This window comes from Bufo bufo, chromosome 3 (assembly GCF_905171765.1).
Source record: "Bufo bufo chromosome 3, aBufBuf1.1, whole genome shotgun sequence".
NCBI lineage: Eukaryota > Metazoa > Chordata > Amphibia > Anura > Bufonidae > Bufo > Bufo bufo.
Window position 1 is genome coordinate 68045968 of NC_053391.1, and position 17929 is coordinate 68063896.

At 42.0% G+C, this 17929-nt stretch overlaps 1 protein-coding gene across 1 annotated transcript in view; it reads left to right on the plus strand.

Moving 5' to 3' along the window:
- ROBO2 (roundabout guidance receptor 2) overlaps positions 1 to 17929 on the plus strand; it is a 457929-nt gene that overhangs the window by 334591 nt on the left and 105409 nt on the right. Inside the window, 2 exon segments of the mRNA XM_040423235.1 lie at positions 428 to 552; positions 7030 to 7198. Of these exon segments, the coding sequence (XP_040279169.1) occupies positions 428 to 552; positions 7030 to 7198 (294 nt within the window).

Below are 17929 nucleotides of genomic sequence, written 5' to 3' on the forward strand. Positions count from 1 at the left end.
TGTTTACCTGCATGAGTGAGTACATTATGAGTAGTGTCAAGTGACAAACTCAGCTCTACTATGTCTGATGGAAAGAGAGCCTTTTTCATTCACAATAGACATAGCTTTTCACCATTTTGGTCGACAAAGGGCATACTTTTACAGGGCTGGACAAAGTACTGTAAATTTCAGTAGCTAGACAATTAAAACATCAATAGAGTTCAGTGCAGATTATTTCTCTTCCAAGAGCTGATTTGCCTATACCTTTTTCCCAGGGAGCAATGGCTAGCCTATAATAGTCCCTTTGCCAGCTCTTGCAGTCTCCTCAAGAGACCATAGAAGTTTGAGACTAGCAGTAAACATTGTATTTATGTACACTTAATTACATGGTGTAAATTTGCAACTTGAAGTCAAGATATCCCAACTGGAACTTTTTGTATATTTCCAGCTCCTCCTCAATTTGTGGTGAGACCGCGCGACCAGATCGTAGCTCAAGGACGGACGGTGACATTCCCTTGTGAAACTAAAGGAAATCCTCAACCTGCTGTTTTCTGGCAGAAGGAAGGAAGTCAGGTAAAGGACTCATCTTGTGGACTTGGAATGGCTGCTTGAATATATATATATATATATATATATATATATATATATATAGAATTAGTTCTGTAAAGGTAGGCTCAATGGGATGAAGTGCAGTCAGACACAGTGGAACAGAAGTCCATTTTAAATTGGCTTTGCCTGTTCTTTATTTTGTTGCACAATAAAAACATGTATGGTTTAATTTATTAGACCAGCATTTTAGATGCCGGTCTTAATACCCCTTGCGCTGGCGAATGATGCGCCTAAGTTATGTAAAGTTGCCGGCCTCTACATAACTTAGGTACATCCACCGCCAACCTAAATCTACGCCAGCTCCTTTGGCCATAGCCTTGTCGACGGTTTGCTTTTGTAATAGATTCATGTCTCAGTGCATTTCCAAAAGATCCAAACAGACATTGATACATCCCATTGACTTCAGGGTTCCGACTTAATAGTAATAACTAGTGTTGAGCAAACTTGTGTTTTCAAGCTTGACGTACAAGGTTTGGATTATCTAAGAATTCTGTTAAGGATTCCGCTACCCCAGACCATAAGTTATGGTCTGGGATAGCGGAATCCATAACGGAATTCTTAGATAACCCGAACCTTGTACTCCAAACTTGATAACACAAGTTCGCTTATCCCTACCAATAACAATGCATACTGTTATATTCTTGCTGTTGATAGTATGATAATGCTGACTAAAAACCTAGAAGACATCACCAAACTTGTTTGAATAAAGCCAGAAGCCAAGCGACTACTTGGTGCTCTGTCTTGCTCCCTCTTATCCACTCACTCCTCCTCAGGCTCTCCTCCCAATTGCTGCTGTTTTTATTAAATGTGTGTTTTCAACTAATAATTATAAGTTAATATTCTCATCGAATTTTAGATTCCTCTTGTTATTTTCTATAATGTACCTGATTTACTCACTATTTGCATTTTTCTATTTTGCAAACACAGACACATTGTATCATTTCAAATAAATAAATAAATAAATATCAATTGAAAGGAAATAAAGAATGGCCCCTGGATCATGATAGGACAGGGTAGTTTATCACACATTTTTAAATACTACCTCCCGTAAACATTTAGGGCAATGTGATCTTTTATCAAAATCCCCAAAAATCAATATGATACTGCTGATTGTCATTGACTGATGATAACCCATCCTGACGAACAATGTAACGGCTCTGGTGTAGGGAAAAATGAAGGATTGTCTTTCTAAAGAGGCAATATGAACTAGATAGTGGAAGACTCTAAAAGCCAGTTAAAGGCATTTTCTGGGACTTTGCTATTGATGACCTATCCTCAGGGTAGGTCATTAATATCAGATCGATGGGGGTCCGACACCCAGCGCCCCCGCCGATCAGCTAGTTGAAGAGCCTTCCCTTGTTTGTTGACAGCGCAGCGGTGAGCCGGTGTAATTACACCTAAACCGTCCCATTCATTTCAATGGGACGGCTCCTTCCTATACACTTGAATAGGAACAAGCCGTCCTACTGAAATGAATGGGACGGTTTGTAATTACACTGCTCACCGCTGCGCTGTCAACGGCAAGCAGGTAAATAAACAAGGGAAGTCTGTGCTCGCATGGGAGGAAACCATGGAGGGAGCCAAAAGCCCATTATGTAGGGGTATATTCCCCAAACAAAGCTCTCCGGGGCCACTGTTCATAGTTAACATGGAAATTGCCAGGGCCAGCTTTGGCCACTGTCTGACTTAAAGGGAAAATTGATTGAAATGTAGCTGATTATCTCATTTTCTTTCCCAAGATAAGAGGCCCCTTAGTTCCTAGCAGCCATTCTTCCTTTGCCCTTCCCAGCAGCACCATTGACTTTTACAGCAGTCTATAGTCTTTAAATTATTTCTAGGCCTATAGGTTATTATTGGGTCACTTCTATGACTAACATTATATTTAGGGATGAGCGAATCGACTTCGGATGAAACATCCGAAGTTGATTTGCATAAAACTTCGTTCTAATACTGTACGGAGCAGAAGCTCCAATTGGAACCGAACCCGAGTTCGGGAAATGTTTTTTTACAGTACAAATTAATTTATGAAGTTTCGCGAGACTTTGCGAAGTAATAACTTCTGCTCATCGGAGCCGATACATTCTAATACTGTACGGAGCTCCTGCTCTGTACAGTATTAGAACGAAGTTTCATGCGAATCGAGTTTGGATGTTTTATCCGAAGTCGATTCGCTAATCCCTAATTATATTATGACATCACAATTTAAAGGGGTCACCTGTGATCAGATAAATGAGGTCTGCTTCTTTTCCACAAACATCTCCAACCTCACTCCTGGGATGCAGTTGATATTGCCACTCAGTCTCCTTGAAGTAAATGGGGTTAAGCTGCAGTAAGCAATGCCGTATTATATCCATCTAGCTTTACCAAAGGTTCCTCCTCCTCCTTTACTTACTGCTCTCCAGCCTTCAATGGAAAACTATAACTGAGTTACCATCTCCAGTGAGTTCCATAATTCTGTATTAATGGGGATTGGGGAAGTCAGAGCGGATCCCGGGATAACAATAAGCTATGCAGAGTCAGCTTCCATTCGGCAGCATGGGCTAATGTTTATGCTAAGTGGCTTTATAGTGGCACACGTGAATCTTGTAAAGTGGACATCCATCACTTTATTATAAGGAGAAGATCGTCTAATTAACCTATCACATTATTTGGAGGATTAAAGCCATTTAGCTTAATTGAATGGTGTTAATACTCAATGTTATACTCGTCTATTGGTCTTATATAACAGTGATTCATTGTAAGGGGCGAATGAACTATTTGGCCACAATTTAATTTCATTATCAATTTTTGGGGAAATGAAAGAGAAATTCTCTATTTATTTAGCACGCCCATTAGGCCTCATGAACGTGGTTGTATTGGGGCTTTCTGTAAGCTCAGAATTATATTGAGCTGTGATACAGCGTCCATAGAACTGCAGGAATAAAAACCTGCTCTATTGTTGGCTGCACGGAGGACCAAACAATAACATTAAGGGTAGAGATGAACGAATTTCTTGAATTTCATTTCAGTTCCAGTTCGCCAGGATTTTTTTGTTATTTTGATTCGGACATATATCAATTCTACATGAATGACAGAGTGAGACCAACCCGTAATGCTCGTGTTAAAAGAGACGTACAATGTAGTCCTTTTTATTAAAAGGACAAGAAAAAAGAGTGTCTTAGACCAGCAGATGTAACATACGCCAGCTATCCAAAGTCAATGCTTGGCTTTTAAATTGGCTGTTAGGGTACTTTTGCCAATATGTAAGTCAGCATCTTATCTGCAAATACTCTTTCAGAGCAGCAGAAATTGCATTTTCCCAATAAGAGAAAATCCGAATAAGCTGAGAGGCCTTATTTTGGATCTGGGGGAATACCTTGTTTCTCATTTATGGACGAGCGCCTAGATATGCGTGAAAAGTATTGTAGGCCAGCAACACTGTTCTGGGTTTTTGGAAATAAAAATTTAGCAAGTTACTTCTTCTGACATCAGAGAGGTTTACTTTCTTTTCCTTTTGGAAGGAAAGCGCAATTAGTATATCTTTGGGTTTCTGGAAAGATATGCATGAACCCAGCATGAACTCAGGCCAGTGTTGTCTGGCATACAATAATACTAATGGGAAAGAGTAGACCCCAACAAAAGCCTCTCAGCTAGCTAAGCCAGTTTTCTCTTTTTTGCTCTGATAAAGGGAAATCACCCAGAAAGAGCTACTGTATTTGTAGATGGGAGGCTGACTTAGCTATTAACAAAGTTATGATTTACATTCTGGCTAAGCAGGGATTTTAGATAGCTATATTACTTCTGCTGGTGTGGGGCACCCAATTTCCTTTTATCTGTCTTTTTGAAAGAAAACTGGTTTTCATGTCTCTTGTAACATGAGTATTATGTGCTTCTCTCTTTTAATTATTTTATTTTATAGAATTCTAAATTGATTTGGTCATCTTAATTCAGGGTGCTGATGCAGGGACTCCTTGTGCTGCCATACAGCTCACATGAGTCTGCTGTGTGTACATGGCCTTATGGTAACACATGAAACTCTTATTTGATTGTTTAAAGTTCGGTACATACTGGTTTTTTTACATTACAGCTGGATCCCCATCCTCTGTGCAACTACAACTCCTATCATATCATGTTAGCCTGTTGCCTGCAATTTATATTTCAAAACTTGCAGACCACTGAATGAGTTTATATGCAATATGTGGTCTGTTTGGTAACATTCCATAAAGTGCTCTTATAATTTAATGAATGTATAAAATAATTACTCTTATGAGGAAATAGTCACTTATTTAGGTTAATCATTATTTCAGTTAATCATCGTTGTATAAAGAAGTAATTTACGGCTGGATGTTCTAATAATTTTTTGCTTTTATCACACTTTTTTTTTTTCTGACTTGCATGTAAATGTTGCAGGATAGTCGGAACTCATCTCTGCCTGATATGCAAACCATGGATATGGTGGTGTAGATAGATGGATAGATAGATAGATAGATAGATAGATAGGAGATAGATATGGAGGAATAGAGGATGGGATGAGGATGGGAGAGAGGAAGAGGAGGAAGGGAGATGATATAGATAAGGCATAGGAATTACATTGATAGACAGAAAGGAGGAAGGTAAAGAAGGAGAAATGGAGGGAGAGAAGGAAGAATGAAGGACGAAAAGGAAGGAAGGAGGAAGGATAGGAGGGAGAGAGGAATGGTAAGGAATTAGATATGAGAAAAAAAACGGGGCCGGGGCAAGGATTTTTGCCAACACAAGCGAAGCTACATTTTGGCGCCCCCCTCCCCCCCCCTCGCAGCTCACCTGGCCCTGGTCCTGTCTGCAGCAGCTGGCTTCTCCTCTGTGTAGTCCTGGTATCTTCTATCTGCTTCAGACAATCGCTGGTTTGAGGACCGTATTTTTCACCCTCTAAGACGCACTGGCCAATAAGACGCACCTAGGTTTTAGAGGAGGATAATAAGAAAAAAATATTTTCCATTACACCTGAAGTCAGACCAGCAATCAGACCCCCCCAATGTTAATCAGACCTCAGATCAGACCTCCAATGCCTCAGATCAGCCCCCAATGTCAGCCATCATGCCCTCATGTCAGCCATCATGCCCCCATTTTAGCCATCATGCCCTCATGTCAGCCATCATGCCCCCATTTTAGCCATCATGCCCCCATGTCAGCCATCATGCCTGCCATCAATCATGCCTGCCATCAATCATGCCCCCCCATGTCAGCCATCAGCGCAAATAAAATTAAAAAAAATTACTTACCTCTCCTGCTCCTGGACGCCGCCGCTCCTCACTCTCCTTCCTGGTTCTCGGCTGTCAGCTGTGAAGACTGCGCACAGTGAGGTGTCACATGGTGCGCAGCCCTGCACAGCAGACAGCCGAGCGAAGGGCCAGGAAGCGGTGAGAACAGATCCTTCAACGCTTCCCGGTCCTCCGGTACTAATGAAGCGATTCCAAAATGGAAGCGCTTCATTAGTATTCGCTAAAAAATGCAGAGTATTAAAAAAAATATATATTTCTTTCCCCCCCGTCTCTGCGCCCTAAGGCAGCCGCTTGGTCTGCCTTATTATAGCACCGGCCCTGGATAGATAGATAGATAGATAGATAGATAGACAGATAGATAATAGATAGATAGATAGATAGATAGATAGATAGATAGATAATTGATAGATAGAAAGATACAAGGCAAAAAATGAAGGCAGCACTCCAAATAGTGAAGAAAGTGGAAGGCTTATTCACCCAACCAGCAGCAACGTTTCAGCTCTCTCTATGGAGCCTTTGTCCAGCTGGACAAAGGCTCCATAGAGAGAGCTGAAACGTTGCTGCTGGTTGGGTGAATAAACCTTCCACTTTCTTCACTATTTGGAGTGCTGCCTTCATTTTTTGCCTTGTATCCACAACTTGGACCTTGGTCACTGGTCTGATAAGGAGGATTTTTTGCACCCGCATACTTTCTTGAGTGCTTCTTCTTTTCTTTACTTTTCTAGATAGATAGATAGATAGATAGATAGATAGATAGATAGATAATTGATAGATAGACTGACGGATGGACAGATACATAGATAATGAGAGACAGACAGACAGACAGATAGACAGACAGACAGACAGACAGACAGATAGATAGATAGATAGATAGACAGATAGATACTAAACTCCTTGTGCTGCAAATAAATGAACTAAACTAAGATAATGAATTCAAATTGAGCAGTTAATATGAAACATTTTCCCTTGATCAATAAATGAACCAAGAAATAGTAAAATTGTCTTCTCTCCAAATAAACATATGTTTCATCTTATGAGAACAATTGGAGAGCAGCAGATGCTTGCAAATGTTACACAAATTATTACTTTCCCACAAATATTGATGTTTTCAATTAAATTTACAGTCTGAAGTATTAAATGAGCTGACATTGTTTTATACACTTGGATAATTCTCCCTTTGTTTTTCTGTGATTTTCCATAGAATCTGCTTTTCCCAAATCAACCACAAGCCAACAGTAGATATTCAGTGTCCCCAACTGGAGACCTAACCATCGCCAACATCCAGCGTTCAGATGCCGGCTACTACATTTGCCAGGCTTTGACAGTAGCTGGAAGCATATTGGCAAAAGCCCAGCTGGAAGTGACTGACGGTGAGTTTACATGGTTGCTGTCAATCTGTGAGCGTCCGTGACCTGTAAGAAAAAGAAATCTCATCGAGTGCAGTATGTCCATTTCTGCCATCTCTGCTGGAAATGATATGGTGACTGCACATTATATACAGAACAGATTAAACCGTGTCGGCGTACTGTCCCTTAACATTTGGGGTCTTGTTTTGATAATTAATGTCAAATTTCTGTTCCAACTCTGCTATTAAAGTCCACATAATAGATTATTTTCTACGAATGTGCATTTGGACGAGTGCAAGGAAGGCTTGGAAGTTGAGTGTCTTATGGAGTAAGAAACATTTTAGGATATGAATAGTATATTTACAACAATTTTACAGTAAATATGCTTTTAATGATTAACAGCTTTTAATGATCACATAGAGGCTACACTAAACACCTTAGTACCTATGAAACATAAACAGCAACCTCGTCCCCCTAATAAAAACCCGCCTTGGTTCACTGCTGAATTAAGAGAGGATAAAAAGACTACCAGAGCCCTTGAAAGGGCCTGGAAAAAAAATCCCATAGAAGACACCAAAATTAAATACAAAATAAGTATGATAAAGTACAGAGATAATATTAAAAATACCAAAAGAACATACTACTCAAATAAAATAGGCAATGCGGCTAACAACTCCAGATAACTTTTCAAAGTGGCTAAAGAACTAGCCAATCCTAGATGTAAGATTGCAACGACGGAGCACTCTCAAGCACTGTGCCAGCAAATGGCCGACTACTTTGCTGAAAAAATTCAGAAACTTAGGGACAATATCCCAACGGTTCATAGGACGGACGAGACACCTTCTTCTTCATTTTCAACCTTACCCTATTCCTTCACAGAATTTCAGCCCATCTCTGAGGAGAGAACGCTTGAAATCATTGGAGCTCTTAGATCCTCCTCCTCGCCTCTAGACCCATGCCCGGCGGCCGTGGTGAAGTCCGCCGCGGTTGCAATAGCACCATACATTCGAGACATTATAAATAGTTCCTTTTCCAGCGGTCAGGTGCCAGCTATTCTGAAGCAGGCAGTGGTAACACCTCTGCCTAAGAAACCGGAGCTATTTGTGACCGATCTGAGTAACCTTAGACTAATTTCGGGACTGCCGTTCGTTGCAAAGATAGGCGAGAGGGAGGTTGTTGCACAACTGCAGGGATATCTGGAGGCCAATCACATTCTTGACGACTTCCAGTCGGGATTCCGACCCGGAAGGGGTACTGAGACCGCTCTGGTCAATGTCCAGGATGATCTACTGATGGCATTAGACCAGAACGACTCCATGGTCCTAGTCCTTCTGGACCTATCATCTGCTTTTGACACTATTGACCATCAAGTGTTATTGAACTGGTTGAAAGTGATTAGATGGAAAGACCTTGGCATGGATGGTCTCATTTCTCCAGGACAGGGTACAACGAGTGAAGCTGGAGGTATTTCACTCAACGGATCTCTCACTGTCCTGTGGAGTACCACAAGGCTCGGCACTATCCCCAGTTTGTTCAACATCTATCTGAGACCATTGGCCGACATCATCAGGAGCCACAATCTTCAGTTTCATGTTTATGCGGATGATACACAACTGTACTTTAGGCTTGCCAAAGGAACAGTTGATCAAGTCGATCTGGCCGGATGTCTCTTGGAGATCGATCACTGGATGAGTGCCAATTATCTAAAGCTAAATGGCACCAAAACTGAATGTATTACATTCAGTGACCACAAAATTACACCCTCAGCACCCCAATAGCCATTGTCTTCTGGACCTGTCCCTGAGACAGCCACCCAGGTCAGGGTCTTGGGAGTGGTCTTGGACTCCAGATTAACCCTGGCCCCTCAGATAAATCAGGTGGTTAGTACCTGCCACTACCAGCTGAAAATTCTGGGGAGGATTTTAAAATACATCGAATTCCCGCTCAGGACAAGCTTGGTCAGCAGTCGGTTGGACTATTGTAATGCCTTGTACATAGGACTCCCTAAGAAGAACTTGCATAGACTTCAACTTGTGCAGAATGCCTCAGCAAGGCTCCTAACGGGTGTTGCCCGCCGAGAGCATATCACTCCCTCTCTTAATGCCTTGCACTGGCTCCCCGTCCAACAACGGGTGATGTTCAAGATTGGATGCTTCATGCATAGGGTATTCCATGGTGTGGGGCCCTTGTACCTGTGACGTAAATTCACCAGGTACGCCCCGTTGAGGACATTGAGGTCTAGTAACTCTGCGAATTTTAACATCCCGCAAGTTAACAAGATCAGAAGTGGAGGTAGATCCTTTTTCGGCTCAAGGGGCCAGATTTTGGAACCACTTACCTCTGGCCCTGAAAATGATTCCCAGTCTTCTCTCATTCAGACGTGCACTGAAAACCTTACTTTTCAAACAGGCGTTTGATCTTCCTATATAACACTTATTTGGTTTATATAATTTTGGGGGTTTTCTTAAATCTTAGTCTATAAATTCACGGTTGGTAATGTTCTTTTATTTTAAAGATACTTTTTCCCCACGTTTTTTAAATTGTTTTCTTCACATTCTCTATATCTCGTCCGAACCCTTTGAACCTTGATATCCCCCTACCTTCCTCCCCTTTTTCTTGACTCTCCATTTGATAAGTGCTAGGAAATTGGTCTCTGGAATAGGTGCCTTATTCTCTAGGCCTTTGTGGCCCATGGCAAAGTGTCATGCCTTCTTTTTTCCTCCCTGTTGAATTAGTCAGCTTAGCGCATCGAGGCCCGAAGGGTAAGACTGCGTGTACACAAGACTATACATCAGCAATATTGCTATAATAGTAGGCTTATGTGTGAGTGTGATACCTACTTTGACCAGAAGGGGTGCTATATAATGTTTTATGCATTTTATCTATTAAAGGGGTATATTTTGTGCACAATTTTAGGTGATACCATTGGTCCTCACTTGTGGGTCGGTGTGAACCAGGACCCTGATAATCCTTAATATGAAGGTGCTGCTATGGTAATTAAAGGGGTTATCCAAGTGTTTCCTCAGGACAGGTCATCAGTATCTGATGACACCACCAATCAGCTGTTTGGAAAGACGGTGGCGCTCCGTGAGCATTGTGGTCAGTTGGTCACATGGCGTGGGCACTTCTCAGTCCCATACAAGTGAATGAGGGTGAGCTGCATTACCAAGCACAGCCACTATACAATGTACGGAGCTGTGCTTGGTGAGATGATCTGCAGGGGTCCCAGGAGTCGGACCTCCACCGATCACATACTGGTGACCTATCCTGAGGCTAGATCATCAGTATTAAACACTAGGACAACCCCTTTAAGATGTATGGTTTCTCTATGTTCCTATTACACTAATGCTTCCAGCCACATCCACTTGAATTGTCAGGGGTTCTAGAGGTCAGACCCCGACTAATCATAATGCCATAACTAGTGTTGAGCGAATCGAAGTGATCCGAATTTCAGGATAAATTCAATTCGCCACAAAGCCGAATTTACTCATGCTTCGTGGTAGCGAATCGATTTTATCTGAAATAGTGTAAAAAAATAAAAAATAATACTTTGCTTGTGACGGGTCGGCTGCCGCCATCTTGCTTGAAGATCTTGCACGAAATCCTGTGCGCAGTGACGTATGACATCACCACGCCGGGTAGCGTCATGACGTCATCAAGGGCCACGTGAGATTTTGCGCCAGTTCTTCAACCAGGATGGCAGCGGCTGTCACAAGCAAATGGATGAAGTAAGTATGATTTTTTTTTTTCTTTTAAATTTGACACGCTGTTATTTATATCAGATGCCGCTCCCTGTCATTGCACCCACTACTTAAAAGAAATGCGCTACGTGACGAAGTAATTCGCTACAAAGCTGATTTTTTTGTAAAATTCGACGAGGCAGACAAATCGAATTGTTGCATACTTCACTCATCTCTAGTCATGACATAAATTGAAAGGTTTGGTCAATATTAGAAAACAATGGCACCCCTCCCCAAACAGCGCCACCTGTATCTTTACGCTGCGTCTGACATTGCGGCTCAGACACGAATCATTTGAAAGAACCTGAGCTCCATTTTATTTATTTTTTACACAACCCATTGACAAGAGTGGCACAAAGAAGACATTTTTCTCTTCGCATACAACTCTTCTATGGTTCTTTGGTATAGTATATGTTAAAATGTGAAACACTTTAAAGGTAATTTGTTAAGTGCACTGAGGGCGGGCCCAAGCCACTCTGTGCACCCTTTAAATTGTAAATTTTTATTAAAAACGACCTTATCATCACTCCTGACATGTCTGTTTTAGTAACTAATTGTATTCTCCAGGAAATTTACAAGCCTGGAACATCTTTTCATAGAAACATTATGAAACATATTTTCATAGACTTCTGCATTGTGCTGTTCCTCTATTATTCCAGTTAGAAGTTTGTGAATAACTTAAAAACTGGAAGTTACCAGTTAGGGGGCGAGTCTCTAAGGAGTCTCTTGCCACCCAGTCACTGCTATCATGTCAGACCGTCTAGGGACCCCCTTCCCTCACAGGGAGTAACATCCAGTTGTCAATTTACACATCATCTTCTGAGAGGAATAACAACGGAATGGCTCATGCTACTGGTTTAGGAAAAGATGCTCAAATATTGTTATTTCATGGGAAATGCAACCATTTACCAAAACAGACATACAGACGGCCGTATGTTTGGTCCGCACCCCATCTGAAATCATTGCGGAGCGGAATAAGACCCATCCATTTTGAGGCTGCAAAAGATGCGAACAACTCACCTGTCTACATCCATATGTCCATTCCGTGGCCCCGCGGACATGTCCTATTCTCACAGATAAGGATGGGACATTTCTACAGGAGTTATAAAAAGAGCTGGCGCCATGCACTCGAGTCGGGATCTGCGAATTGCGGACTGCAAAACGGTTACGGTCGTGTGCATGAGGCCTAAGACTACATTTCGGGGCAGTGTTCATGTATATCATAGCACATCCGCAGAGAATTACCTTCCTCCGTCCTGATGTTTGCATTTTACTAACAGATGCTCTAATTGCTTCTGCGCTCTCTGACAAAATGATGCATTTTTCTTGCAATCGGAATTACCGCTCAGATTAAAAGGTCTTCTCAATTAACAGGACGACAATATTTTTCAATATCTGTCTGTGGCAAGGAGGTGACTGGGGGCAGGAGCTGTGATTGGAACAAACACAGGAGATAAACATTGGCTCCCAGACCATTCTGTTAATGGCAGCACCTGCTGGTACGGCGTAGATTTACTGCAAGGACCAAGCTGGGTTCAAGGAGACCCGTGATGAGAAATTCTTTTGTGCAGCTAGTAAAAGGATGCAGTGCATCTGTAACAATGCACCCATGACTGCAATTCAGCCGAGATTATATCACTGCGGGATTTTCAACGTCAGGCAGGGGCGTTTAATTTATGCCGTTTTTCATGCTTCCCTTAACTTTTAAAGTATTCAAAAAGCCGAACGATTACATTTACCGTAATTACCCGCAATGATATTTGCATAAATATCCATCGAGCGCTCGTAATGCATCTTATTTTTATTTTTTGTTTTTATCTACCGGCCGGTTAATGGCTCTGCATTGTTTAACTAGTTAAAATGGTGCATTATGTATATTTATGGTCCGGCCAGAACGACTGTTTATTAGCAGAATTATTCATAGACAAAACGGATTACATTTTGCGGATTTGCATTCATCCTATCCTGGTAGGGTATGTCGTATAATATTCAAAATGATCGTTGGACAGAGTGCATGGTTAATCAAAGTTTGCAGCTCATAATAAAACGTTGTGCACAGCGTATGGTGGAATTTGTCTCGTTTGGGCAGGCCACCAATCCATTAGAACAATGTCGGCTTAAGGGCTGGTGCACGCGATCCGCAAAACACAGATCTGCAAAAAATACGGATGACGTCCGTGTGCATTCCGTATTTTGCGGAAACGGAACAGCTGGCCCCTGATAAAACAGTCCTTTTCTTGTCCATAATGCAGACAAGAATAGGACATGTTCTATTCTTTCGCGGAACGGACATACGGACACGGAATGTCAGTTTTTTTGTGGCCCCACTGAAAAGAATGGTTCCGCATCTGGGCCGCACAAAAAAAGTAACGGACATGGAAACAAAATTTGTTCGTGTGCATGAGCCCTAAAAGTGATGGAGTAAAAGTATCAAGATCCAAAAGCATATAATATAAAAAACATAGTAGGAATTAATCAAGCCCTCAGCTCCACAATTCTGGCTTCAAATAGGACTTTGCAACTTTTTGGGCTGATTTGCACAAAAAGTTTGTGATATTTAGCATTTTTACACCACTCACTCCCAATTTGGACAGCGAGTATATTTTATAATTCAGATTTATCAACTCGCAACTTTTTGAAAAATCTCAAAAATTGTTTTCATTTTCCTCCAGTAAAGGGACGGTGTAGAAAGTGGAGTACGACTTCAAGACAGAAGTGTTAGACTTAAAGGGGTTTTCCGAAATATTTTCCTATATATATCCTCAGAATAGGTCATCAGTATCTGATTAGTGGGGTCCACCACATGGGACCCCCACCAATTAGCTGTTTGAAGAGAAGGCGAGTGCTGTGCCAGCGCTGCCTTCTCTTCATTGTTTTCCTGCTCGCCGTCACATCCGCGGTGAGCAGACGTAATTACACCTAAGCCGTCACATTCATTTCATCACTATAAATAACTCAGATAACCCCTTTAATTGCTAATAAAATTAATTGGAAAGAAGGTATGTAAATGAGCTCATAGCACAATCTGCCTCTGATGCCACCAGATGTAAGGTAGCTATCCTATAAATCAATGTTCGACCTTTTAAATAGGTCTCAAGACATGACTTGGATAATAATTAAGCCAGCGCCTCATCTGCAGACAGCTGTTTCGGGGTGATTGCCCCTCATCAGTCCAGAACTATCTGCAGATGAGGTACTGGCTTAATTATTATCCAAGTCATGTCTGAAGGCCTGTTTAAAAGGTTGAGCATTGATTTATAGGATAGCTGCCTTACATCCGGGAGCATTGGAGGCAGAGCTTGTTATGACCTCATTTGCCCCCTTTCTTCCTAGAATTCCAGTGGAGCATGTATGGCTTATAAGACTCCTCATGCCGATTAAAGTGCTCTCTATAAGGAGATATAGTACCCCCTATAGGATTCATTGGATAACCGTTAAATGTACTTTATAATCAGGGGCATAAGTACATAAGTATAGAAGGTGTAGAGGTAGCAGTTGTCCTGATGCATGATAAAAGTCCCATCTACCACATAAGAAGACAGCAGTGTTATAAATCGCGCATATTAGGTGGGGGCCTTCTACAGATTTGGAGTTGGGGATCAGAGATACATGTTACACCCCTGATAGTCCTATGAATATTGTTTTAAAGGCTCTGTAGGCTTCACTGTATTGTTGGGCGAACCCACTGGGAGTTCGGCTAAGACTCTATTGTTTATATGGAGCTCTCCACCTTCCCCCAACGGATGATGTTGGAGAAGAGAAGGTCTGGCAGTGTCCCCCCTCCATGACAACACATACAAGCTTGGCTGAATGGAATACATATCCATATATATTTGGACACTGACACTGATATTACCTGTTTACTAAAACATATTCAAGTTATAGCTATATAATGGACATGGACATAAAGTCCAGACTTTTAGCTTTCATTTGGGGGTATCCACATTAAAATTGTCACGCCCATGTTCATGGTCATGACTCCTTGGGAGCCGCATGCAGTTGCCCGCGGTCTGGGTGTTTTGTCAACCGCAGCTGGGGGCTGTTAGTAGCTCGCCTCAAGTGCGGTTGCCGCGGACAACAGGTGTTTATTGGCAGTGTAGCAGCCTGAGCTGGTTGCTAGGCGTCTCGCTGTTGATGCGTGCGGTTGCCTCTGGCTATGTGTGTGTGTTTGTATGCACTTTCCCTGTCTGGTGTGCACGAGGTTTATGTATGTGTGCACTGTGACTCATCCCTTCACTTGTGGCTGCCCGTGGCAACGTGTGGTGTAGTGTACATGTGGTGGCAGTGTCTCGGCCTTCTGACTGTTTCCCAGGACATGGTTGCCACGCATGTCGTTGCCTGCGGTAACAGCTGCAGTGTGATAGTGGATTGTACACTTCCCCTTTAAGTGGCAGTCTTCCCTTGCCTGGTGTAGGAAGGGTTAACTCCCTTCTTTGTGTGTGAACACTGTGTGTGTCTGTGTGTGGGTGTGGCCACTTGGGGTTATTTAGCTTCTGCTGGAAGCCAGAAGTCTGAGGGGTACTTCAGCCATGGTTAGCTGGAGTCATCCTCCTGGTTATATACCATCTGCCAGTAAGGGCCACCCTTGTGGTCATAAGTTTATGTATGATGTGATGAAGATGTTTCTTTGGTCTCTTTATGTTTATTGCAGCTATGGTTTCCTGGGTTCCTGTGTGATGTGTGGTGTGTGCTGTGTCCGTTTGTATTGTTGTAGACAGCAGCACTTGTACATGGGTTCCAGGCTGTGTGTCTGTGGCAGGTAGGTGTTGTACTAGTTGCATTTACCTGCCATTGCCATATGCTGTATTTGTTCCCCTTACCTTTGCAGCCTGGCCAGTGAGACTCCTGTTGCTCCGTGTCTAGAAGGAACAGGTCATCTAACTCTGCTCCTATTCCAGGGCCACCCGGAGGGCTAGTAGGAATCTTAGGTTCCAGAGTATGAGCCCTCCTATCATCAGGGTCGGCTCATACGGCTAGGAGACAGGGTCAGATTTAGGGATGTGATAGGAGGTGACCTGCTCCCTGATTCCTGTCCTGGCCTAGCAGCGACCAACATCTTCTGCTCATCGCACGGCTGAGGGTTTTCCCCATCCTCAGCCGTGACAAAAATTGGATGAAGGGTTTAGGAGTTTCAGCTCCTTTACATGGGGCACCCTGTTTTTAAAGGGACCAAAAGTAATTGGACAATTTGCTCAAAGGCTGTTTCATGGGCATGTGTGGGTAATTCCTTCATTATTTCATTCTTAATTAAGCACATAAAAGGCCTGGAGTTGATTTGAGGTGTGGTGCTTGCATTTTGAAGATTTTGTTGATAAGTAATCATGCCGTCAAAGAAGCTCTCCATGCAGGTGAAACAAGCCATCCTTCATCTGCGAAAGCAGAAAAAAAAAAACATACAAGAAATTGCTAGTCTATTATGAGTGGCAAAATCTAAAGTTTGTTACATCCTGAGAAAGAAAGAAAGCACTGGTGACCTCAACACTGTAAAAAGACCTGGACGCCCACAGAGGACAACAGTGGTGGATGATCGCAGAATAATTACCATGGTGAAGAGAAACCCCTTCACAACGGCCAAGTGAACAACTCTCCAGAATATAGGCATATCAATATCCAAATCTACCATAAAGAGAAGACTGCATGAAAGTAAAAACAGAGGGTTCACTGCACGGTGCAAGCCACTCATAAGCCTCAAGAATAAGAAGGCTAGATTGGACTTTGCTAAAAAAAAAAAATCTTAAAAAACTAGCACACTTCTAGAAGAACATTCTTTGAACAGATGAAACCAAGATTGACCTCTACCAGAATGATGGAAAGAAAATAGTATGGTGAAGCCATGGCACAGCTCATGATCCAAAGCATACCACATCATCTGTAAAACACGGCGGAGGCAGTGTGATGGTTCGGGCATGCATGGCTGCCAGTGGCACTGGGTCCCTAGTGTTTATTGATGATGTTGCACAGGACAGAAGCAGCTGGATGAATTCTGGGGTTTTCCGAGACATACTGTGTGTTCAAATCCAGCCAAATGCAGCCAAACTGATTGGCTTTATGTTTTGGATCATTGTCCATCTGTATTATGAAACACCGACCAAAGCAACCCAGTAGTTTATAAAACAAAGAAGTGGAATATTCTTGAATGGCCAAGCCACTCACCTGATCTGAACCCAATAGAGCATGAAATACTTGTTAAAGACTAAACGTCAGACAGAAAGGCCCACAAACAAACAGCAACTGAAAACCTCTGCAGTAAAGGCCTGGCAGAGCATTAAAAAGGAGGAAACACAGCGTCTTGTGAGGTCCATGAGTTCAAGACTTCAGGCAGTCATTGCCAACAAAAGGTTTTCAACCAAGTATTCTAAATTAACATTTTATTTACATTTATTTAATTTCTCCAATTACTTTTGAGCCCCTGAAATGAAGGGATTGAGTTTAAAAAATGCTTTAGTTCCTCACATTTTTATGCAATTATTTTGTTCAACCCACTGAATTAAAGCTGAAAGTCTGAACTTCAACTGCATCTGAATTGTTTTGTTCAAAATCCATTGTGGTAAAGTACAGAACAAAAATTTGAAAAATGTTGTCTCTGTCCAAATATATATGGATCTAACTGTATGTAGGTTGGAGTCGCGAGAGAAATCAGTTGGTCGAACAATTATTTGGATGACCCTATTGAATGTATATGGTTGGCTTAATAACCAGGGATATACTGTAGAACAAATCAATATTTTTCACATGGTGTTGAGTATAAATGATATTTTTGATCGAATACTTTTAGATTTGGTTGACTTTAGACCATATTTGATTGGGTAGACCACTGGATTATTATAATGGGCTTTTATCAGTGAAGCCACAGTGAGCACTAATATTGACTCCCACTGCACCGTGCGATAGAGTAAATGTAGAAAATAGATTTTGTCAGGAGTACATTCTTGGGATCAAGGCGATAAAACAATTGAAGGTTGTTGGAATGAGGGCTGAGTTTTGGTGGCAGTATGGATGTTCACACCTCACTGCA